This window comes from Entelurus aequoreus, linkage group LG16 (genome assembly GCF_033978785.1).
Source record: "Entelurus aequoreus isolate RoL-2023_Sb linkage group LG16, RoL_Eaeq_v1.1, whole genome shotgun sequence".
Classification (NCBI taxonomy): domain Eukaryota; kingdom Metazoa; phylum Chordata; class Actinopteri; order Syngnathiformes; family Syngnathidae; genus Entelurus; species Entelurus aequoreus.
The window spans coordinates 30,362,783-30,389,771 of NC_084746.1; the positions used below are offsets into that span (position 1 = coordinate 30,362,783).

General features: G+C 40.0%; 1 protein-coding gene across 1 annotated transcript in view; it reads right to left on the reverse strand.

Moving 5' to 3' along the window:
- The window catches only part of clcn2a (chloride channel, voltage-sensitive 2a), a 156,899-nt gene that overhangs the window by 57,279 nt on the left and 72,631 nt on the right, over nt 1-26,989 (reverse strand). The window contains exons 3-7 of the mRNA XM_062022608.1: nt 18,617-18,748; nt 13,773-13,901; nt 13,304-13,437; nt 4,366-4,446; nt 3,756-3,779 (exon numbers count right to left, since the gene is read on the reverse strand). Of these exons, the coding sequence (XP_061878592.1) occupies nt 3,756-3,779; nt 4,366-4,446; nt 13,304-13,437; nt 13,773-13,901; nt 18,617-18,748 (500 nt within the window). The remainder of the gene's footprint in view (nt 1-3,755; nt 3,780-4,365; nt 4,447-13,303; nt 13,438-13,772; nt 13,902-18,616; nt 18,749-26,989) is intronic.

Below are 26,989 nucleotides of genomic sequence, written 5' to 3' on the forward strand. Positions count from 1 at the left end.
CCGAGAGGAGAGACAACACCTTGCCAGCGATGACGAGAACGACTAAGGTTGCCAGCCAATGTGTCCGTCGGGACTCCAGCAGCTGTGGAAAGAAGTGTCGGGAGTGCCGAAGCAAGCCGAGGGCCTGGACCAAAGCCCCACGCCCCATACTCTGCCCCAGCCTTCCCCAAAGCCCCCACAGCTCCAACTCTACCTGAGTTTTCCCCAAAGCGGCCAGCGCGCACATGCCATTGCACAGTCTGCCCAATGGACTGAACCACACCCCAAGAAGAGACAGAAACAGACTGGTTGAGTGGATCTCTTTCTTCACCAAGGCAGCCAAAAGCCCAACGAGGTGTCAGCAGGCCACCAGCCTGAGGCACCACCGAGCCATCTATACGAGCACTAATCGAACATGGACTCATACGAAATTCAGTTGTGTGTTCAAAATCAATTGGTAATTAACAATATTGGTAACTACATTCATTGCAAATGCCGGAAAAAATATTTTTGCGAATGTCTTACAGTCATAAGTCTATATACATTCATCTATTTATGTTCAATGATGTTCATGATCAAAGTATTTGTTATTCCTTTACTAAATCAAAGGGTAGGCCACTAAGTGTGTTCTGTGAGATGGTTTTACTGCAGGCTGGTAACAGCGATCGCTCTGAAGGAGGGTCATAGACGGAATTTTTGCCTCGTATAAAAACATTGAGGTTTTTGCCTCTATCTGTGGTAGAGATTTAACTTAGTGGTCTACATCAGAAATTGTTTTGGTCCAGGGTTTTAGGACCCTGGAAGGAGGGTATGTCGTAGAATTTCTGACCTTTTGACCTATATTTCTTGTCTATTAAGAATGTCTGCTCATTTTCAATTCTCTTCTATTTTGTGCCATTGAATGGACCAGTTGTGGGACAAAGGTGAATATGGAGTTATGCCAACCTGTCTACAGAATGTTTAGATTTTCCAAATATGACTAAGAGATACGAGGTTGTTTTGAAACAGGCAAACCAAAACAAAACAATCATGACGCACGAGATAAAAACAGTGACGCACGAGATAAAAAACAGTGACGCACAAGAGACATATAAAAAATGGCAGAAGACCGGAACTTGAGGGAGATTTTGGCTTGTGTGTGTCTTGTTTGCTCCGGAGTACATGTGGTCTGTCTGCACGGCCAACTCAATTCAACCTGCACTTCTGATAATGGGTAAATAAATGTGTTGTACTAAACTACTTTTGTTGCCTGCTTAAGCTTCGGACAATCCACTACACTATCCTTCCAGTCAGGGTTTTTTAAAATTTCGTTTCTATCTGCATTTGAGCCTGATGCTATCACGTTAGCTCCGTAGCTAAGTTAGTCAGCTTCAATTGTTAAGCTTCGCCAAGCTGGAAATTATTAACCGTGTATTTACATGTTCATGGTTTAATAGTATTGTTGATCTTCTGTCTATCCTTCCAGTCAGGGTTTTTTTAAATTTGGTTTCTATCTGCATTTGAGCCTGTTGCTATCACGTTAGCTCCGTAGCTAAAGTGCGTCAACGATGTATTGTCGTGGAGATAAAAGTCACTGTGAATGTCCATTTCGCGTTCTCGACTCTCATTTTCAAGAGGATATAGTATCCGAAGTGGTTTAAAATACAAATCCGTGATCCACAATAGAAAAAAAGAGAGTGTGTGGAATCCAATGAGACCTTGTACCTAAGTTATGGTCAGAGCGAAAAAAGATACACCCTGCACTGCCTCTCTAGTCCTTCACTCTAACGTTCCTCATCCATGAATCTTTCATCCTCGCTCAAAATAATGGGGTAATCGTCGCTTTCTCGGTCCGAATCTCTCTCGCTCCATTGTAAACAACGGGGAATTGTGAGGAATCCTTCCTCCTGTGACGTCACGCTACTTCCGGTATAGGCAAGGCTTTTTTTTATCAGCGACCAAAAGTTGCGAACTTTATCGTCGTTGTTCTATACTAAATCCTTTCAGCAAAAATATGGCAATATCGCGAAATGATCAAGTATGACACATAGAATGGATCTGCTATCCCCGTTTAAATAAAAACATTTCATTTCAGTAGGCCTTAAACTTAGAATTTAATGGCAGCAACACTTTGCAAAAAAGTTGGCACAGGGGCATTTTTACCACTGTGTTACATTGCCTTTCCTTTTAACAACACTCAGTTAACGTATAGGAACTAAGGAGACCAATTTTTGAAGCTTTTCAGGTGGAATTGTCATATTTTACGCTTCATAATGCACCACACATTTTCAATGGGATAGAGGTTTGGACTACAGGCAGGCCAGTCTAGCACCCACAGTCTTTTACTATGAATCCACACTGTTGTAAAACGTGGCTTGGCATTGTCTTGCTGAAATAAGCAGGGGCGTCCATTATAACGTTGCTTGGGTGGCAACATATGATGCTCCAAAACCTGTGTGTACCTTTCAGCATTAATGGTGCCTTCACAGATGTGTAAGTTACCCATGCCTTGGGCACTAATACACCCCCATACCATCACAGATGCTGGCTTTTGAACTTTGAGGCTATAACAATCCGGATGGTTCTTTTCCTCTCTGTTCCGGAGGACACAACGTCCACAGTTTCCAAAAACAATTTGAAATGTGGACTCATCAGACCAAAGAACACTTTTCCACTTAGCATCAGTCCATCTTAGATGAGTTCGGGCCCAGCAAAGCTTGGCATAGTAGAGTTTTAACTTGCACTTACAGATGTAGCGACGAACTGTAGTTACTGACAGTGGTTTTCTGAAGTGTTCCTGAGCACATGTGGGGATATCCTTTACACACTGATGTCAGTTTTTGATGCAGTACCGCCTGAGGGATCCAAGGCCACGGGCATTCAATGTTACGTGCAGTGATTTCTCCAAATTCTCTGAACCCTTTAAAGATATTACAGACCTTAGATTGTGAAATCCCTAAATTCCTTGCAATAGCTCGTTGAGAAATGTTGTTCTTAAACTGTTGGAAAATTTGCTCACGCATTTGTTCACAAAGTGGTGACCCTCGCCTCATCCTTGTTTGTGAATGACTGAGCATTTCATGGAAGCTGCTTTTATACCCAATCATGGCACCCACCTGTTCCCAATTAGCCTGTTCACCTGTGGGATGTTCCAAATAAGTGTTTGATGAGCATTCCTCAACTTTCTCAGTCTTTTTTGCCACTTGTGCTAGCTTTTTTTAAACATGTTGCAGGCATCAAATTCCAAATGAGGTAATATTTGCAAAATGTAACCAAGTTTTCCCGTTTGAACATTAAGTATCTTGTCTTTGCAGTCTATTCAATTGAATATAGGTTGAAAAGGATTTGCAAATCATTGCATTCTGTTTTTATTTACGATTTACACAATGTGCTAACTTCATTGGTTTTGGGGTTTGTACATTTGAGCATTAGCTACCAATGCTTTTGACCCGCAGGCTAATTCGACATTTGCTGGTGTCGACCACACGCTGTGGTTAATTGAGCAGATACGATAACTGGATTACGCATTCTACAATCCTGAACAGGGGCCACACATTCTGCACTGAAAAGCTGCTGCTGTATCTTTTGAGGGATGTTCCAAATGAGCAGCGAGATATGTTGAAATCACAAAAGGACATGTTTGCGCGGAATGATGGGCAACACAGATCGATGACTGGCGGCGGCGCCTCACTGAACACAATCAAACACGGTGCAGACAAATGGAGAGGCGTCCATCAATCATTCCCGGATACGGGCGGCATGGATTATTCATGTTGATGGAATCGGCCGCGTCGTACCTTGTTTCCCTCAAAGTGCTCTTCCTTTAGCAGTAATAGTGGCGGGGACAAGAAGACAAGAAATATGTGTGAGTAGTGGAGGTGTGCAGAATTTACCTTTTTCTCTCCCTGCACATTAGCAAAATGAGCTTCGGCAAACAGTCTCAGTCGGGCTCTGAATGAACATCTCCTCGGACTGATTAGGTTTAATGGCGGAGGGGTCAAAGTCCACCCCTGGACTATTTTACTCTAACTGAGCTGAAAGTAGCGATTTTCTCCTCCAACACATTGCTGTCCTCTGTCTTCCTCCCTGTGGGCGGCGAAAGAAGGCGAGAAGAAGCACAACTTGTAAATTCCAAGGCGTGGAGGGGAGAGTGTGTCCAGAAAGCCAACATCAAGGCCTTGCACTTGAGGCGCTTCAGGACCACACATACTGAGGACACTGCGTCAAACCATTAAGTTATCGGTTCGGGCCTGGAAAGTCTGGCTTGACTCCGACACCTGATGATTGTAAAGTGTAGTAATACATTCACTCAGTTAAAATCTGAAACCTCCGCGTTTGCCCTTTTACTCCCACACCAAGTCAAATACATGCCAAAGAATTTTGAATCGACATCAGGTTGATTCTCACCATGCAGATTCCGCCAAAAAGAGCTGCCGTGAATTTGCTCAGCAGGGCGGCACACAGGCTGGCGACATGGACGAAAGGTCCCTGAGGAGCACAGTGGACACAAGTTGGGCGTTAGCGGACTGAACGATTGCGTTAACACAGGTTAAACCCTAACATTGTGTTATTGTTGTTGGTCACGGTGGAACCTTAATTTACGAACTTCATTGGTTCTCGAACTGATCGAAAAGTTGAAGCAAATTTCTCCATAAGAAACTATGGTGAATTATATCATGTACCATTTTCTTATATGATCGTAAGCTAGCATCTGTTTGTATTTGGTCACAGAATCCTTCAGAGGATTATTCTACTAAGGCCAAAAGTGCACATGTCCATCACAAGCGCTCCAGACCGTGGTGGCTCATCCCCCCAGGAAATTGTAATCCTACAGGAATGCAGGTTCAGGTTTTAGGAGGAAGTGGAAAGACATTAGCAACATCTGGTAGGAAGCCCTCACAAGTAGGAGTAGAGGATAGGGGTCGAAAGTCATCCGACTCAAACCGATCACAGTAAATAGGTTGACTGAGCGGCCCCAAGGCTAGAGCAACAAAGAGTTACTGTCTTCGTGTAAAAGGTATTTAAGGACATTTGTCCAAGAAGACAGCAGAAGAGTGATCAGGCTTGAGGCACGTCACTGCGTTGTGCCTCAACATGGATTGCGGACTCAGCTAACTGCTGGCCTGCTGTGCAGTGAGACCGTATTGCTATATGAATTATATTATACATTTCCATAGTTTAGTTAGCTGAGGTATATAATGTACAATGTATTTTGTCAACAACTGTATGGGTGTAACGTATTTTTTGTGCTGAGCAATCATAAAACTGCTGCGAAGACGCACTGGCTGAGGCTCGCAGTAATCCCGCCTCCTGGTGGTAGAAAATGCACCCCCGCTGTAGAATGCACCCCCTGACGGGAGTGTTATATCAACTAAAGCCCACACTTAAACTTTCCACGTGCAAGATTGAATCTATTTAAAAAAGTTATTTAATAAGAAGCCAAAAAGTGCAAAAACAATAATGTTCGTGTTGTAGGAGTTGTGAATGACTGCAGGGCCACAACATTAGGTACACCTGCAGACTGCAGCACGGATTTCATATTTCAGTCATTCACAACTCCTCCAACACGAACATTCTACGGCGGGGGTGCATTATCCAGCACAACAGCGGCGCATGGACTTCATTTATAAGTAAAGGTAAGACCATAATAACGTTTTTTTTATTAAATGTGCTTTTTTGTGTGCTACAGTTTGTATGTGTAAAGTTGAATTTAAGTTAAAGTACCAATGATTGTCACACACTAGGTGTAATGAAATTTGTCCTCTGCATTTGACCTTAAACACCCCCTGGGAGGTGAGGGGAGCAGTGGGCAGCAGCGGCGCCGCGCCCGGGAATAATTTTTGGTGATTTAACCCCCAATTCCAATCCTTGATGCTGAGTCCCAAGCAGGGAATAATGCTGGTATGAGCTTTTAAACATAACCTGTAACTGCTGCCAATCAAATGGTGAATAAGATACTCTTTAGGGTTCATATGTTTGTAAATCTGACTGTGACGAAGTCAGTGCCTCACCAGCCATGAACCTCACCGCACTTCACTGATATATATATATATAATTTTTTTCTCTAGTGACTCAAAGCGCTTCAAATAGTGAAACCCATTATCTACTTCTTTTTAAGTTACATTTTAAACCAGTGTAGGTGGCAGTGGGAGCAGATGGGTGAACTGCCTTGCCCAAGGACAAAACGGCAGTGACTAGTATGGCGGAAGCCGGGATTGAACCCGGAACCCTCGAGTTGCTGACACGGCTGAGCTACCAAGCGAGCCATGCAGCCCAGTACTGCGCATTAAATAAACATAACATGTGGGTGATGGATCAACTTTTGCTTCAATAACCAAGTAAAAACAACAGCAACTAGCTAAACTAGGGGTCTGCAACCCGCGGCTCTGGAGTTGCATGCGGCTCTTTCATGCCTCCGCCCTGGCTCCCTTTGACTTTGAAACAAAATGTCAATATATAATGGGCTATCTAATTATATTTGATTTTATTTAGTCAGTTTATTCTAATGTAACTGTTGTTATTTTTCAGAGTTCGTTTTTTTTGTAATATAAAAATCACACATATTTTTATATTTTGTCGATCGTAATGTACGTCACACCCCCTATGCGTCATCTCTTGCTGCCAAGCAATTGTATTTATTGTTTTTAGCAGTCAACCTGAGTAAGCTAACAATGGGGAGATGGCGGCGCATGGCTATGCTGCGGCTATGCTAACGCTCTTGGGAGTGTAGAGCGATTTGGCAAAAAACACCCGTCATTTCTGTCAATTTCATGGCTGGCTCAAAGCGTGAACACTCTGTGATCACATACGACCGACAGACAATTCTGGATGTGGATGGATCGGGTCGTTATAGACTGAAAGATGCATGTACGGTGGACCTCCTCGCTAGCATGGGAATACTTCGCGGGCTACATCGAGCGGCCTTTGTAGCAGCGGAGTCAAGTGCTAGCGGTGACCGCCAATGGAGACGACGTAAGCGGTGCGAGCGGAAGCAGAAGCAGGGATGCCGAGCGGGGCTAACAACAAAGAGAAAAGCTAACCAAAGAAGCCATTTAAACTAGAACTAGCCGGCGTCAGGCTGGATAATCCCTACACACATAGCAATTCTCTTAGAATAAAACACAACTCACATAATGTTTTTTCTTTTGTGACCGTGTCAGAGGCAGACATACATTGTACTGAGGTAGCTAACTATGATGCGTTCAGTTTATCGCAACATCAAGCAAACAATCTGAATATCCCCGTTGTATCAATTCCTAGATATGGTCGAAACTATTTAAAGTGCACTACGCATAATAAACGCAACATTATTAATATTGCTACTTCGGATAATTTCAACAAACAATCCTCAAAACAGCCCACTACCTATAATATGGGCTTTTTAAACATAAGATCATTATCTTCCAAAACGTTATTAGTTAATGAAGTCATTAGAGACAACAAACTTGACGTCGTTGGTCTCGCCGAGACCTGGCTCAAACCAGACGATTTTTTTGCGCTAAATGAGGCATCTACTCCTAACTATACCAATACGCATGTTGCCCGACCTCTTAAAAGGGGAGGGGGTGTCGCACTAATATACAATGAAAACTATAATCTTACACCTAACCTAAATAATAAATATAACTCGTTTGAGGTGCTCACTTTGAGGTTTGTCAGACCGCTGCCTCTCCACCTGGCTGTTATCTACCGCCCCCCTGGGCCCTATTCGGACTTCATCAGTGAATTCTCAGAGTTTGTTGCTGATCTAGTGACGCACGCCGACAATATAATCATAATGGGGGACTTTAATATCCATATGAATACCCCATCGGACCCTCCATGCGTGGCGCTCCAGACTATAATTGATAGCTGTGGTCTTACACAAATAATAAATGAACCCACGCATCGCAACGGTAATACGATACATCTAGTGCTTGTCAGGGGTGTCACCACCTCTAAAGTTACGATACTCCCGTACACTAAAGTAATGTCCGATCATTACCTTATAAAATTCGAAGTTCTGACTCATTGTCAACAAACTAATAATAATAATAATAACTACTATAGCAGCCGCAACATTAATGCTGCCACAACGACGACTCTTACTGACCTACTGCCTTCGGTAATGGCACCATTCCCAAATTATGTGGGCTCTATTGATAACCTCACTAACAACTTTAATGACGCCCTGCGCGACACCATTGATAGTGTAGCACCGCTAAAGCTAAAAAGGGCCCCTAAAAGGCGTACCCCATGGTTTACAGAAGAAACTAAAGCCCAGAAATGATCATGTAGAAAGCTGGAACGCAAATGGCGTGCGACTAAACTTGAGGTTTTCCATCAAGCATGGTGTGATAGTTTAATAACTTATAAACGCATGCTTACCTCAGCTAAAGCTAAATATTACTCAAATCTCATCCACCTCAACAAAAATGATCCTAAATTTCTGTTTAGTACAGTAGCATCGCTAACCCAACAAGGGACTCCTCCCAGTAGCTCCACCCACTCAGCAGATGACTTTATGAATTTCTTTAATAAGAAAATTGAAGTCATTAGAAAAGAGATTAAAGACAATGCATCTCAGCTACAACTGGGTTCTATTAACACAAATATGACTGTATATACGACGGATACCGCCCTCCAAAATAGTTTCTCTCTCTTTGATGAAATAACATTGGAGGAATTGTCAAAATGTGTAAATGGGACAAAACAAACAACATGTTTACTTGACCCAATTCCTGGGAAACTTATCAAGGAGCTTTTTGTATTATTAGGTCCATCAGTGTTAAATATTATAAACTTATCACTTTCCTCTGGCACTGTTCCCCTAGCATTCAAAAAAGCGGTTATTCTTCCTCTACTCAAAAGACCTAACCTCGATCCTGACCTCATGGTAAACTATCGGCCGGTGTCCCACCTTCCGTTTGTCTCGAAAATCCTCTAAAAAATTGTAGCACAGCAGCTAAATGAACACTTAGGGTCTAACAATCTCTGTGAACCTTTTCAATCCGGTTTCAGGGCAAATCACTCTACGGAGACAGCCCTCGCAAAAATGACTAATGATCTATTGCTAACGATGGATTCTGATGCTTCATCTATGTTGCTGCTTCTTGATCTTAGCGCCGCTTTCGATACTGTTGATCATAATATTTTATTAGAGCGTATCAAAACGCGTATTGGGATGACAGACTTAGCCTTGTCTTGGTTTAACTCTTATCTTACTGACAGGATGCAGTGTGTCTCCCATAACAATGTGACCTCGGACTATGTTAAGGTAACGTGCGGAGTTCCCCAGGGTTCGGTTCTTGGCCCTGCACTCTTTAGTATTTACATGCTGCCGCTAGGTGACATCATACGCAAATACAGTGTTAGCTTTCACTGTTATGCTGCTGACACCCAACTCTACATGCCCCTAAAGCTGACCAACACGCCGGATTGTAGTCAGCTGGAGGCGTGTCTTAATGAAATTAAACAATGGATGTCCGCTAACTTTTTGCAACTCAACGCTAAGAAAACGGAAATGCTGATCATCGGTCCTGCTCAACACCGACATCTATTTAATAATACCACCTTAACATTTGACAACCAAACAATTACACAAGGCGACTCGGTAAAGGATCTGGGTATTATCTTCGACCCAACTCTCTCGTTTGAGTCACACATTAAGAGTGTTACTAAAACGGCCTTCTTTCATCTCCGTAATATCGCTAAAATTCGTTCCATTTTGTCCACAAGCGATGCTGAGATCATTATCCATGCGTTCGTTACATCTCGTCTCGATTACTGTAACGTTTTGTTTTCGGGCCTCCCTATGTCTAGCATTAAAAGATTACAGATGGTACAAAATGCGGCTGCTAGACTTTTGACAAAAACAAGAATGTTTGATCATATTACGCCTATACTGGCTCACTTGCACTGGCTTCCTCTGCACCTAAGATGCGACTTTAAGGTTTTACTACTTACGTATAAAATACTACACGGTTGTATTGTACCATATGTCCCGGCAAGAAATCTGCGTTCAAAAAACTCCGGCTTATTAGTGATTCCCAGAGCCCAAAAAAAGTCTGCGGGCTATAGAGCGTTTTCTATTCGGGCTCCAATACTATGGAATGCCCTCCCGGTAAAAGTTGGAGATGCTACCTCAGTAGAAGCATTTAAGTCTCATCTTAAAACTCATTTGTATACTCTAGCCTTTAAATAGACTCCCTTTTTAGACCAGTTGATCTGCCGTTTCTTTTCTTTTCTTTTCTACTCTGCTCCCAACCCGGGGTGGACCGCTAGCCTGTCCATCAGATGGGGACATCTCTACGCTGCTGACCCGTCTCCACTCGGGATGGTTACTGCTGGCCCACTATGGACTGGACTTTCGCTGATATGTTGGACTTTCACAATATTATGTCAGACCCACTCGACATCCATTGCTTTCGGTCTCCCCTAGAGGGGGGGTGGGGGGGGGGGGTTACCCACATATGCGGTCCTCTCCAAGGTTTCCCATAGTCATTCACATTGACGTCCCACTGGGGTGAGTTTTCCTTGCCCGTATGTGGGCTCTGTACCGAGGATGTCATTGTGGCTTGTACAGCCCTTTGAGACACTTGTGATTTAGGGCTATATAAATAAACATTGATTGATTGATTGAGATAAAAAAAGATACCAAATTCTGACGAAAATAAAAAATTTGATTCTTCACGGACAGATTCATTTGTTTTCACTGTTGACGAGGTTGGTTCACCTGTTTACATAATATGTGTGGAGAAAATAGCAAACAACAAAAAATCAAATGTTGACAGACATTTCCAGAACAGACTCACAGCATTTGCGGGAAAATACCCAGCTGGAGATGACTGAAAAACAGCAGTATTGGAACTTTTGCGGAAAACTTTTCAGAGCAAAAAAACTTACTGAGTCATTTTCTGTCTAGTATTTGATGATTCAATGAATGCTTCGGCATAGGTGTAATGATAAGTGGTGTTATCGTCACCTTAGGGATCAAACAGAGTTTGGTCCCTAAGGTGGGAAATGGGCTTAAATGGCTCTTTGTCTGCTGAAGGCTGCCAACCCCTAAGCTAAACTGTCCTCATTAGTAGCTGCCCCGCTGACACGCACACACACTGTCACTAGCACTGTGGTGCTTTCACAGTTCAAAATCACAAAACTCCTTAACTCTAACAGCCAGGTCACTACAATTTTTAGAAATAAAAAGTAAAATCCACTGTGGATAATTTCCTGACTGTTTCAGACCACACATCGCTTGAAAATTGCTTTTTTTTTGGACTTATATTGAGCTAGCCAAACTAAAAACATGTTGTAAAAAGGCTAAAAAAACCACTTAGAAAGCAAACAAAGTAGCAAACAGCAGCACTGTGCTGACTGAAGGAGCAATCAGCCCGCATACAATGGCTGCCCTGCAGGCACATAATGGGTGACTGAAACACAGAGACAAGGTTCGTACACCAACATGGCACATATATCGAAAAGTTCCTACAATGAAGGCTTTGTAAATCTCCTGCTTGCTTCTTTGTCTTGTCTTGTCTTAACTTTCTTGTTGCCTCTTTTTGTACTGCTCTCCAAATTGAAACATTGGAACTAATTAACTGGCCTCAACGAAATTGACAAGATCTTGGGTTTGGGGGAACCTGCTTGTCTTGACGGAGCGGTTGTTGCTGGACACACGACTCTTGGGAGAAGGAGTGCTATGTGCCTGGCGACCCTTCAGTCGAGGACGTGAAGATATCCACCTATTCGGAATTATGACAACAGGACATCTGCTGATTGGAATAAGCATTGCTCTGGTTTGTCGACAAATTGGAAGTTGCTGGCAGTCTTCAAAGCTGCCACAAATTATTGGAGAATGCGGGAAGAACTGTGGACACTTTGTGATTTGGATAACATCGGACTGTCTGCACCGAAGGAGGAATTTGAGGACCAGTCATAGACAATTTAGAGTGAAAAGCAAATGTTTTTTTTCACTCGCATACAAAACATTCTAACTTGGATTGTTTCCCTGGCTTTGAGACTCTCCCGAAGGACAGTGTGGCGAAGACACAACAAACTCCCTTCTTGTCTCTCATGAGCACACACCTGTTGTTGTTGACTTTGGACTGACTGGTGGCTGCAACATCACCAAGGCTGCGGAACAGAGACACGCGGCAGGCTTACACACACACATGCATGCACAAAAGATATACCCCACACACACATACCCCACCCTCATCCAACGCCCTTGACGCGAATCCCTCAAGGGTGATGGATGGCAGGGCAGCGCCTGAAGAGCTGCAGCCTTCCACCGTAGCCCCAACTCCCTCCCCTCTGTTGCAAGTCTCGAGTTGTATATTGTAATACACTACCGTTCAAAAGTTTGGGGTCACCCAAACAATTATAGACTGTCAAGTTTCAGATGAAAGTTCTCTATTTCTGGCCATTTTGAGCGTTTAATTGACCCTACACAAATGTGATGCTCTAGAAACTCAATCTGCTCAAAAGAAGGTCAGTTTTGTAGCTTCTGTAACAAGCTAAACTGTTTTCAGATGTGTGAACATGATTGCATGAGGGTTTTCTAATCATCAATTAGCCTTCTGAGCCAATGAGCAAACACATTGTACCATTAGAACACTGGAGTGATAGTTTCTGGAAATGGGCCTCTATACACCTATGTAGACATTGCACCAAAAACCAGACATTTGCAGCTAGAATAGTCATTTACCACATTAGCAATGTATAGAGTGTATTTCTTTAAAGTTAAGACTAGTTTAAAGTTATCTTCATTGAAAAGTACAGTGCTTTTCCTTCAAAAATAAGGACATTTCAATGTGACCCCAAACTTTTGAATGGTAGTGTATGTATATGTGCTTTGTTAAGGAGTTTTTTTCCCCACTCCAGACTGGGCCCCTTTTTACTCATCCTCCCCCAGCGTTTACTTTTTTTCCATCTTTTACGGGGTGGCTTGTGGTGACCCATCAACGTTCCTGTTCTGTAACCCTGTACACTGTTTGTTTGTCTAATCTTGAACGGGTTTGTGAAAACAAAGTTTCGTTTTACTTGTGCAATGACAATAAAGACCTACCTACCTACCTACCTTTTTTGCTTGTGTCTGTTTTTTGCAGGAAGATCTAGGCCTCTTACAACAGCAATCTTTGCTTGGTTGACCACTGGTTTTCACTTTCGGGAAGAAGTCACCAATAGCACTGAAAACCGAGCTACCACTCTATTCGATTGAATAGACTTCAAACACCAAAAAGTAGCTCCTGTGAGCAATGTGACATTGAGGACTCAAGCAGAAAGTCACATTGCATCATCATGGCAGGCGAGTGTCACTCATTCTTAAACAATAAAGGAGATGACAGAAGAAGAAAAGCTCCTCTACCTCCTTCCCCAGAGGCATCCCGCTGCCCAGGGCGCAGGTCAGGCCGATGACTTTGGCCACAAACGTCTTAAAAGTCAAATACTCCTTGAGGACGACTCCCCTCAGAATTGTCTTCATCTCCGGAATGCCCGAGCCTGAGGACGAGAAGAGGTCAGGTGCGTTGCCATGATGGAGCGCCAGGGAAAGAGGGGTTGAAAGAAAGCAATTACGCAGTGAGGAGATGAGAGGAACAAATGAAAAACAAAAAGGAGGTGGGATGGCTGATTGATATTCATGTGGTTTCTGTATGCATGTCTCATCAGAGCAATAGTTTATGGATTTCCTGCGGGCGTGACCATAAAAGAGACATACATCCTTGGAGGCCTTATGGAGCATTACACAGCCAATTATAGTAGTCAAACACAGAAAAGTGAGTGAGAATTAGGGATACAGAACATGTGTTTAGCAAATAAACGTGTGTGTGTCTTACCCACGGCCTGAGGAGCCAGTATCTGTGTGAATCCTGCAGAGAATGTGATGAGCACCACAGGATAGGTGACCCAAGCGATGTACTGCAGGAACATGTTACTGTCCAGGCCGCCATACATCCACTTCTGTGCTGCACACACCGCACATAACAGTGTCATTAGCAACCCGCCTCCTTTTTATAGTCATTGTGGAACCACTTGTGTATGGAAAAGGCATGAAGAGTTCTAAGAAGTGCAGGAACTTGAACCCAACACAGGAAGTTCTAAACTTTCTGTTCATGGCTTGTGGCAATATATCTAAAATTACTGAATTATTCCTCATTCATTTTCAGTTTAATCAATTATTCATGTTCGTGTAATACATAACACAACATTTATTCCCCAAATGCAAGTTTCTGTCACTGCTTAAAGTTTTTTAATTTTGCTATAATATTATTCATTATTAGACAGGAGCATCATTTCTCCCTGCTCCAACTCCAAAAAAGTCCATACTAAAACAGAACCAAATGCAATACATTATGCCAATATTTAAATACAAAACCCACAACCAGTGAAGTTGGCACCTTGTGTAATTCCTAAATAAAAACAGAATACAATGATTTGCAAATCCTTTTCAATTTATGTTCATTTGAATACACTGCAAAGACAAGATATCGAACTGAGAAACACATTTTTTTTTTACAGATAATCATTAACACGTTGCAAAAAAGTTGGCACAGGGGCATTTTTACCACTGTGTTACATGGCCTTTCCTTTCAACAACACTCAGTGAACATTTGGGAACTGAGGAGACCAATTGCTGAAGCTTTTCAGGTGGAATTCTTTCCCATTCTTGCTTGATGTACAGCTTAAGTTGTTCAACAGTCCGGTGTCTCCGTCGTTGTATTTTACACTTCATAATGCGCCACACATTTTCAGTGGGAGACAGGTCTGTACAACAGGCAGGCCAGTCTAGTACCCGCACTCTTTTACTATGAAGCCATGCTGTTGTAACATGTGGCTTGGCATTGTCTGGCTGAAATAAGCAGGGGCGTCCATGATAACGTTGCTTGGATGGCTACATATGTTGCTCCAAAACCTGTATGTATTTTTCAGCATTAATGGTGCCTTCACAGATGTGTAAGTTACCCATGCCTTGAGCACTAATACACCCCCATACCATCACAGATGCTGGCTTTTGAATTTTGCGCCTATAACAGTCCGGATGGTTCTTTTCCTCTTTGGTCCGGAGGACACAACGTCCACAGTTTCCAAAAACAATTTGAAATGTGGACTTGTCAGAACACAGAACACTTTTCCACTTTGCATCAGTCCATCTTAGATGAGCTCGGGCCCAGCGAAGCCGGCAGCGTTTCTGGGTGTTGTTGATAAATGGGTTTCGCTTTGCATAGTAGAGTTTTAACTTGCACTTACAGATGTAGCGACAAACTGCAGTTACTGACAGTGGTTTTCTGAAGTGTTCCTGAGCCCACGTGGTGATATCCTTTACACACTGATGTCGCTTTTTGATGCAGTACCGCCAGAAGGATCGCTACAGGTCTGTATATCATCGCTTACGTGCAGTGATTTCTCCAGATCTTCTAAACATTTTGATGATATTACGGACCATAGTTGGTGAAATCCCTAAATTCCTTGCAACAGCTGGTTGAGAAATGTTGTTCTTAAACTGTTCGACAATTTGCTCACCCATTTGTTCACAAAGTGGTGACCCTCACCCCATCCTTGTTTGTGAATGACTGAGCATTTCATGGAAGCTGCTTTTATACCCAATCATGGCACCCACCTGTTCCCAATTAGCCTGTTCACCTGTGAGATGTTCCAAATAAGTGTTTGATGAGCATTCTTCAACTTTCTCAGTCTTTTTTGCCACTTGTGCCAGCTTTTTTGAAACATGTTGCAGGCATCAAATTCTAAATGAGCTAATATTAGCAAAAAATAACATTTTCCAGTTCGAACATTAAGTATCTTGTCTTTGCAGTCTATTCAATTGAATATAAGTTGAAAAGGATTTGCAAATCATTGTATTTTGTTTTTATTTACGATTTACACAACGTGCCAACTTCACTGGTTTTGGGGTTTTGTATAATTTGCAAGAATAGTCATCCCTCGTTTATCGCTATTAATTGGTTCCAGACGTGACCGCCATAAATACATTCCCTAGAAACAAGAATAATTCTTTATAAATCAAATATTTTCATAGCTAGAGCAATAAAACCCTGTTTACGACCTTCTAAATGCAGTTTTTAACATCATGAGAGCCCTCTAGACATGAAATAACAACATTTAGTTACCTTTACACTCCTTTTATCCTATATAGCATGGGTGTCAAACTTGTTTTCATTGAGGGCCACATCGCAGTAATGGCTGCCTTCAGAGGGCTGTTTTTTCAAATTAATTAAAATTATGCATGCGGGCCATAACCTGTGATTAATCAAAATTGTAATGGATCTGATTTAAAAACATATGTATATCATTTGACAGCATTGATATAAATGTGTACCAGTAATTGCCTCATATTATTACACCATTGCCTATGCACTTGATTAGATTTTTTCATGTACAAACTAATGTTATTTTATTAACATATTTTTGTAATACACTATATAATAATGTAATATTTGGCATGATTAGATAATAACGTTTAAAAGATACGCAAGGTTTCTCATTTTAACCCATTGGGTTGAGTTTTTTCTTGCCCTGATGTGGGATCTGAGGATGTTGTTGTGGCTTGTGCAGCCCTTTGAGAAACTAGTGATTAAGACATACTTGCCAACCCTCCCGTTTTTAGCGGGAGAATCCCGGTATTCAGCGCCTCTCCCGACAACCTCCCGGCAGAGATTTTCTCCCGACAAACTCCCGGTATTCAGCCGGAGCTGGAGGCCACGCCCCCTCCAGCTCAATGCGGACCTGACACTGAGTGGGGACAGCCTGTTCTCACGTCCGCTTTCCCACAATATAAACAGCTTGCCTGCCCAATGACGTCATAACATCTAGGGCTTTTAGAGAGTAGAGTGCACAACTGGACACAAGGAGACGAAGCAGAAGAACGAGGAAATTACAGACATGGCGACGCCGTCGACGAGCAAGATGAAGAAATACGCTTGCAAGTTCCAAAACGAATGGAAACAAGAATTTCAGTTCATCCAGGACAGTTCGAAGGGGAAGGTGTATGTTACCTGTAAATTTTGTAGAACAGACTTCTCCATTGAACACGGTGGCCGAAATGATATACTCATCATGAACGGAGAAGTTAAACAGGACAATACTGCCATCTAATGGATAGCCACCGGGACACTGAAATTCAAGTATTATTTTTTTTTCTATGTAAATAAAATAAATATATATATATATATATATATATATATATATATATATATATATATATATATATATATATATATATATATATATATGTATATATATATATATATATATATATATATATATATATATATATATATATATATAGCGAGAATTCACTGAAAGTCAAGTATTTCATACATATATATATATATATATATATATATATATATATATATATATATATATATATATATATATATATATATATATATATATATATATATATATATATATATATATATATATATATATATATATATATATATATATATATATATATATATATATATATATATATATATATATATATATATATATATATATATATATATATATATATGGGGACGGCGTGGCGAAGTTAGTAGAGTGGCTGTGCCAGCAATTGGAGTGTTGCTGGTTACTGGGGTTCAATCCCCACCTTCTACCTTCCTAGTCACGTCCGTTGTGTCCTTGGGCAAGACACTTCACCCTTTGCCTCTGATGGCTGCTGGTTAGTGCCTTGCATGGCAGCTCCTGCCATCAGTGTGTGAATGTGTGTGTGAATGGGTAAATGTGGAAATACTGTCAAAGCGATTTGAGTACCTTGAAGGTAGAAAAGCGCTATTCAAGTATAACCCATTTATCATTTATTTATTTATATATATATATATATATATATATATATATATATATATATATATATATATATATATATATATATATATATATATATATATATATATATATATATATACATATATATATATATATATATATATATATATACATATATATATATATATATATATATATATATATATATACATATATATATATATACATATATATATATGTGTATATATATATATATATATATATATATATATATATATATATATATATATATATATATATATATATATATATGAAATATATATGAAATACTCGAGTTGGTGAATTCTAGCTGTAAATAACCACGCCCCCCCCCCCACCCCCGACCAAGCCCCCCCCCACCCCCTACCCCCCACCTCCCGATATTGGAGGTCTCAAGGTTGGCAAGTATGGATTAAGAGCTATACAAATAAACTTTGATTTATTGAATGATTGATTGATTTTTTTCCTGTCAAAATCAAAATCATTGTTTGTATTTAGTAAAAAAAAAATGAAGTATTTTATTAACACACACTTTTCCCAGGCTTTCCCAACACAATGACGTGGCGGGCCAGATCTGGCCCCCGGGCCTTGAGTTTGACACTTGTGCTATATAGTAATGCTGTCTGAGGCTGAGCCAATCAGTGGCCATGATATTTATATTTTTCAGTATTTATATTTTTGAGTTCATTTGGCAGTTCTTATACTTGAAAATGCTTAATTTAGGACCTAAAAATTGTAGGATATGCTCTAAAAATATCTCCCAAAAATATTGAAATGTTTGAAGCGCGATATGGCGAGGGACGCCTGTATTTAAATGAATGCTCTCGCAACTCTCTGCCTCTCTTCTTACCTTCTTGGCAGAAGGCGATGGCGTAGTCCATGACCCAGCTGACCAGCGCCATGAGCAGCCCCAGCAGGATGAGGAAGATCCAGTCCTCTCCCACCCGCGAGATCAGGAACTTCTGGCAGCGAGATGCACACACTGGAAGGACGACCGCATCGAGGAAGAAAAACGAGAAAAATCATCATCAACATTTTACATACACTAGCTCCAACCATTTGATTATATCTTCAAAAGAAACAATAATATAGGAATTGAAATTTAGAGTAGTCGTCATTAAGTTCCAATAGCTGGTGAATGTTACACTCCTGTTTCAGAGAGAGAACGCAAACAAGAAGTTAGCCCTGGCTTACTAGCTAAATGCTAGCTCGAAGTTGTTGCCTAGCAACCCAAAGCTAAACAACAAAACCAAAAGAGTTGGGCATATTTGAAGCATCTCTGGCCACACAAGTGACTCCAAGTAAGGCTGACACAGACTGGCCGGTGCAAGTTACGAAAAAAACAACAACCTTTGAGCCGCCGTTTGCCGCCAATGCTAACGACACCAACGGCTTCACTTCACTGCCGAGCAACCATGAGCACAACAAGAAGTTGTCGACGGACCAACACAGTGTTGCCAGATGTGGAACCGGACTTAAAAGCGTTAAGAGGAACTCTACAAAACAATGTAAACGAGGTACAAAGCCATGTCAACAATCTCCAGGAACAGATTATCAATGGTGTACTGAAGTGAATTAATTAACTCATATTATGTTTTGCATATGGTGAATGTTCATATTCATCTTGGAGAAAGCAAACCACCAAGTATAAGTAAATAGTGGTATTTCAGTTTGAGCACATAATAAGATAAGGCCCCTTAGTTTGACATTCGCAGGTTGATTGGATCACTTCTCGTAGGAAAGAGGCCCTAATTGAGACTTCGGAATGCAAAAGTGATTGCCCTATCCTTGAGAAGAGACTGCCTGTCTAGCTCAACGCCAACATTTAAGTTATGACTTAAATCAGTTGTTTTCCAGACACTTACACACGGACATCTCCTTTTATGGTCAGGATGTGCTCTCCTGACTTAGCACACACACACAGAGACAGGAAGGAGGAATATACAACTGATGGTTTGGCTTCTTCAAGTTAGGAGTGCCCCATTTTCTTGACTTAACCTCCTCCAGGTACTGCAGTCCTGTATAATGACGCTCGCTTGTAATAAAGCAACTTTTTGTTCAGGTAAGCGTCTCCGACGTCCCTTTTGATCTAGCCGCACTGCCGTGTCACCCTTCTGTCCGGACGAGGATGACAAGACCAGAACTACACATCAATATAAAAAGATGTTGCAAATCTCCAAGAACAGATTATCAGAGAGAGAAAATAATATTGTAATGATATTCAGAGAAGAAATTAAGATTTTCAGTGAAGATATCACAGCTTTAAAACAGGAGATAGAGGATTTGAAAGAGGAGAATGCAACATTGCGCCAACAGTTGGATGCCAAACAGCAAGACAACAAGCATTGGAACAACAGCAGTGTTGTGGACAACATTAAAATGGAGATAGATGCATTGTGCCGACTGTTGCAATTAAATAACACTGATTTGAATAAGTTCAGGAAGGAGAACAGCTCAATGCCAGACAACAAGATATCACCAATCTGGGGAATATCTGTGTTTTGGAAAACATCCCAAAGGAATTGGATCAGTTTACACAACAAAATGACATAATCACTGCAGGGCGAGGCATCAATCCTTGATCCTATGCAAGAGCAGTTGACCAGAGGAAAACCAGACGACATGGACAATCAAAGGGAATTTATGTCGATATTCACACCCTTGGAGTGTATAAATACATATATATATATATATGCATATATATATACACAGGTATGTATATAATTTTGTTCAATGACAATATATAATAAAAAATTGTTTTAAAAATGTAGGCGTGTATTCACTTTTGAGTTTCCAGGACCTAAAATGTACATGCATGTGTCAACAAGCTGTAAACGTGTCAAGGGTAATAAAGCAGTACCTTTGCGTATACCACCCCAGTGACAATCCATATAATGATGTCCTTTTTTATCTCTAGCTGGGGACCGATTTTGCTATCCATGTGGCATTTCCATGCGAATGGAAACGAGAAACATTTGAAGAAGAAGCAAGGCAAAGAAGAAAAAGCACCTCAAAGATCCAAATTGTAATCAGTGGCGAGATGTAGAAAATAACCTCATTATGTGGGATGTTTGTATAGAGGCTTTATACATCCTGTGTTAATTTGCTTTTGTAAATCCTCGTCTGTGGAATAATGAAATGTGCAAAGACCTCACCATATTGATGTCAACAAGGGAGCATGTGAGAGGAGCACAGCATTTCTATGCATTCTAATAGCGTACTTACCAGGTAGAAGTGCCCTTTGAATGAGTGACAACACTATAAAAGAAGCGATTACATGGTGAATGTTGAAAAATGACGACGCATGGTCATAGCGGTATTTCGACCGTTGCGTTACGCCATGAGACTGAAAGCTAGGTCAGCTAAAAGAAGCATCGCTGGACTCATTTTGTCTCTCTTGTCTGCGGACACTGCCAAAGCCCGGAATTCACTTCATTCGTAGACGGGCAAGTCCTCTGAGAGGCTGCAAATGTGCTACTAACACATTTGCTAGATCCATATTTCAGGGGGGGGAAAAAAATTAAAGTTATAATGGAGAGAAGAGAAATGTTTGGAATAAAAATGACATGTCACACTTGAGTCAATGAGAGATTTAGCTGACTTTCTTGGCTTTGAGGGCCACCTGAAGCCAAAAGGGACACATGACCTCCATAAAAGTGACATTTTCTGAGCGAGGACATGCGTGTCAACGTTTTCACCGAAACACATGACAGTGGCATAAAAGATGTGTCCGTGAGGACAGGTTGTTCACCAAACGAAAAGCGCATTTTCAGGGCTTCCATGCTCTAGTACAGTGGTTCTCAACCTTTTTTCAGTGATGTACCCCCTGTGAACATTTTTTTAATTGAAGTACCCCCTAATCAGAGCAAAGCATTTTTGGTTGAAAAAAAGAGATAAAGAAGTGAAATACAGCACTATGTCATCAGTTTCTGATTTATTAAATTGTATAACAGTGCAAAATATTGCTCATTTGTAGTGGTCTTTCTTGAACTATTTGTAAAAAAAGATAAAAATAACTAAAAACTTGTTGAAAAATTAACAAGTGATTCAATTATAAATAAATATTTCTACACATAGAAGTAATCATCAACTTAAAGTGCCCTCTTTGGGGATTGTAATAGAGATCCCTCTGGATTCATGAACTTAAGTCTAAACATTTCTTCACAAAAAAATAAATCTTTAACGCCAATATTTATGGGACATGTCCACAAAAAATCTAGGTGTCAACATTGAATATTGCATTGTTGCATTTCTTTTCACAGTTCTTTTTGACAGACATTTTAGTGAGGGTCAAACCATCATGGCATGGGGGAAACTCTGGCTTTATGGTAATGAATGGAATAGCCTACTTGATTTGATGTTCAGTTTATGAACTACATTCATATTTTGTTGAAGTATTATTCAATAAATATTTTTATAAAGGATTTTTGAATTGTTGCTATTTTTAGAATATTAAAAAAAAATCTCACGTACCCCTTGGCATACCTTCAAGTACCCCCAGGGGTATGCGTACCCCCATTTAAGAACCACTGCTCTAGTAAATTAGAGTGAAGGCCATCCGCTTTAATGGAGGGAGGCCGATGGCGCTCGCCTCCTTCCGACGGCCATTCAGCCAAAACCAAACACTGGACGTAAAATATTTTTTAACCAGGGTTAAAGTAGACAAGTGTGTGAAAGAATGGCTGAGCTACAAGAGGAGGTAATCTTGTCTTTTTGGAGCGTTCTGCAGGAAATATCCGGCATTATAAAGGTGTGTACCATTTTTTTTGTTTATTCGTGAATAGCCTCCCCATGGTAACTCGGAATTTTCCCAATTTAAATTTCCCCCATTGGCGCGAACGAGACCTTTCAGACGGTATTACATATGTGGGGTTTCGTTGGCCGGTTCGTCTTGTAGACGTAATAGAAACGTGCGGAACATGGATAATAATAAAGTTTGAAGTATGAGCAATAATAATATGGGCTGCTTGCTAGCATTGCAGCAGGCCCATAATAATAGTGTCAGTGCTATAGCTACTAATAAACATGGTTTGATGTCATTAATTGGTTTGCAAAGGAGGCGATGATTGGAAACATTTCCAAAATGTTCAAAAACTTGACGTTTTGGAGTATGAGAAAGTGGAAAAGAAAATGAAGCTGCCAATGGCCATTCAAGTATATCACTACACAAGGCATGTGATGATTGATCGGCCATTAATCAGTATCGGACGATTTCCGTTAAAAAGGATGTGCTCGTCATTGCAGATTAATGCCTTTTAATGCCGATCACATACGCTGATCCACTCTGGCTGACACTGAATTTGGTTTTATTTTCCCCGCTAACAATTTTGTGTCTCCATACACAGTGTGGAGCCGCTCCACTAGGATAATAAAAATCTCATCCAATGTGTGCAAATAAAATGCATTTCTTAGTATCTTAAGTACTATTATAATGTAACATTATCAATGGAGGACAAGACTAAACATGTTACACATTGAGACCAACCCAAGAGCAGGCATCCTAATAGCTAAGCTAACCACTAAACTAGCTTAAGACAACATCAGGGAGTAAGTGCTTTGTAAAGTTTAAGAAGTGTAGCTGGAACCAGTTATTGTGTGCTATTGACTTTGTTTTGCTCAAACATCCAGAATGAGGAACTCATTTAAGTATTGTGTTGATATTGTTAAACTGGCAATAGCGCTTGCAATAAAAACATTGAAAAATGTACACTTAAAACATGTGATCGGTATCAGTATTGGTATCGGCCGATCTCACTCATGGATGACCGTTATCGGAATTAGCAGCGTAAATCTCTGATCGGTACGTCCCTACACTACACAGCGACAGAACCAATGTTGTAGTGTAACTAGTATAGTGTGGACCCCATATGCCATTTTGTGGAGTTAATAAAACACTACACCAGGAGGTTGCCTACAGCCACAGATGCTAATGCAGGGGTCACCAACGCGGTGCCCGCGGGCACCAGGTCGCCCATAAGGACCAGATGAGTCGCCCGCGGGCCTGTTCTAAAAAAAAAAAAAAAAAAAAAAAAAATTTAAAAAAAAAAAAAATTAAATCTACATAGAAAAAACACAAGATACACTTTCAATCAGTGCATCAACCCAAACAACCTCCCCATGCACACTCATCCACACCCACTCACACAAAAGGGGTTATTTCTTTCTGCTACCAATATTCTGGTTCCCACAACATAGACAACACATCTGCAAGGGACACAGTCCCTGAAGCACACATGATTGTATAGGCTGCTGGTCCACTAACATTTTCCTTAATTACTATTTTTTATGTAATTATTTTTATATTGTTTTACTTTCTTTTTTATCCAAGAAAATGTTTTTTATTTATTTTAAAAAAGGGCCTTATCTTCAACAGACCAGGTTGTCAATGAAATTAGATTTGTTTAAAGGTTTTTTTTAAACCAGGCCCAGTCCAGATAATGTCCAAGTCGGACTCAGCAACACACACCTTCATTCATGTACACAGAAAAAAATTAGGGAACACAACAGATTGCATATAATTTATAAACACAATTACATTTTCAAAATAAGCATTTATGTACAGTCCAGATTATGCCCAGGTCACTCAAATTAGGGAACACAACAACAGATATCATATAATCTATAAACATAATTATACTTTCAAAATAAGCCTTTGAGGACTTCTCATCTTTTTTTTAAATGTTTTTTGGCATCATCGTTTTCAACCATGTAACTTTCTAAAGTTAGAAAATACTGAATAAATGTTTTAAAGAAAGTAATACTAAGTGAATATCTGTTTTTGGCCTTAAAAATAAACATTTTACCGAGTACTATAATTACATTGACTAAATCATGATTGTCAATGAACTCTCCTAAAATAACAGAAACCACATTAAGCTTCATAAACAAACCAATCCTTAAACACATTTTTTCAACTTCCACCCAAAACAAAGACACAATATGACAATACCAAAACAAATGTAGGGTGGATTCAGGCTCCTGACAACAAAATCTGCAATCATCTGACTCTGTCATGTTCCATAATTTTAACATTTTCCCTGTGGGTAAGAAGTTATAAATAATTTTAATTTGAAAATAACGATTTTGCACATCGATAGTGGTTTTATAGATTAGTTTGAATATGGCATCCCATGGCAACGGGCAGTCAAAAAAGTCCTCCCATTTTCCATTTGTGTTGTATGAGGCAGCCTTCAAATATTTCTTTATTAAATAAAAATTATATATTTTTCTATTTATTTTAGTTCCTTTTTGCCAACTAGAATTTCTTATTAGAGGTTTACAAACTAATAATTTAGTAGTTCCATAATTAATTATTTGTTTCCATCTTTTCCCAATTACTCCAGTTAGTTGATAAAATGAAAAGCTTGAGCAAGCATCACCATACATAGCTCTAAATTCATCATACTTCATAATTTTACCATTCTCATTGATAATATCATTGACAAAAATGATTCCTCTTTCAAACATATTTTTCCAAAAGAAAGGCTTTCCATCTATTACAATATTAGAGTTCATCCATATTAACTGCTGCAAAATATTGTCTCTTTTTTCTGGCACATAAAATTGAAAACACCACTATGAGTGGATTGTTTCCTTTATGAACCCCGCCATGTTTCCCAGCAGACTCTCTGGGAGGGGATCACTTGTAAAAAAGGATACAATTTCTTTTGATACAGTACATGTTTTTTGTCCAACAGGACATTTGTGTACCACTCAATGTTTAAATACATCTTTGGAACAATTGATGCTTTTAAAGACAGACACATAGCTTCAAGGTTGAGAAGTTTCAGGCCCCCATATTCATACTCTTTGTACAAAACCTTTCTTTTAATCTTTTCTGGTTTGCCGTTCCAGACAAAATCGAAGACCCTCCGCTCATAAATCTTAAAAAAGTTTTGTGATGGAGCTGGTAATGACAAAAACAAATAAATAAATTGAGGAATAATTAACGAGTTGGCAATAGACATTTTACCATACAAGGTTAGGGATTTCCCTTTCCATAATTGCATAATTTTGTCCAGTTTCTTAGTCGATTATCATAATTTACTGAGCCTAGATCTTCCAGATTTTCTGGGACAACAACACCAAGTATGTTAACTGGTCCATCTGTCCACAAAACAGGCACTTTGCATTCCATTCGAAAGGACGTTCCCTTTAGATTTCCGATCCTTAACATTTTACATTTATCATAATTAAGCTTAAGGCCAGATTGCTGTGAAAATATGTCCAAAAGATTAAGAAGGTTCCGCAAACAATGAGGAAAAATCTTATCTTTGTGAATCAGCCTTTTCTGACATGAACTTCATCAAGAACAAACACAGAACACGCCTCACTGATGCACATCTGCAAGACTCACTCAGAGTTGCAGTGTCAAGTTACACACCAGAGTACAACACACTAGTTAACAGCATGCAATGCCAGGCTTCCCACTAACTGACAAAGAAACAGATAACAGATTTGGTGTGCAGTTCAAAGTGTGACATGATTTAAAAATTTGAGAGTTTACTTTTGTATTTTACATGAGTTATTATTTGTACAAACATGGTGCAAAGTAATTCATGATTTGTTAAAAAATGTTAGTGGCTAGCTAGTTAAAATGGGATATTGTGATTTCACAAGACTGTCTTAGAAGTGATCATTTGAAAATGTTCAATTTGAAAAATGTGCACTTAGAGAAAATATAAAAATAAAGTGTTGCATATTGATATTTATCTGTTTCAATGTATATTTATTGTGAGAAATCATTAAGATGATCAGTGTTTCCACAAAGATAAATATCATTAATTATTAATAATAACATAGTTAAAGGTAAATTGAGCAAGTTGGCTACTTCTGGCAATTTATTTAAGTGTGTATCTAACTGGTAGCCCTTCGCAGTAATCAGTACCCAAGAAGTAGCCCTTGGTTTCAAAAAGGTTGGTGACCCCTGTGCTAATGCAATGGTTTTGTTTTTTCTACTGTTAGAGCCCCAGTGGGTATTTAGTTCTGAAGACTACACACCTGGTGACTACAGGAGACCTTCATTAAATAACCGGGCGTTAATTAGAGCATTCCTGCTCCATTTAACTATTGAGGTAACGTTTCTCGTATTTGATTCATGTTTTTTTAGGGTTAAGGCTTGGGCCACTTATAGTAACTACAGAAAGGATCCTATTGTGGTGCAAATCTGGATAAAGTTGCAGACAAACTGGCGACCACACGTCCTGACTAATGGAAAGTTAAG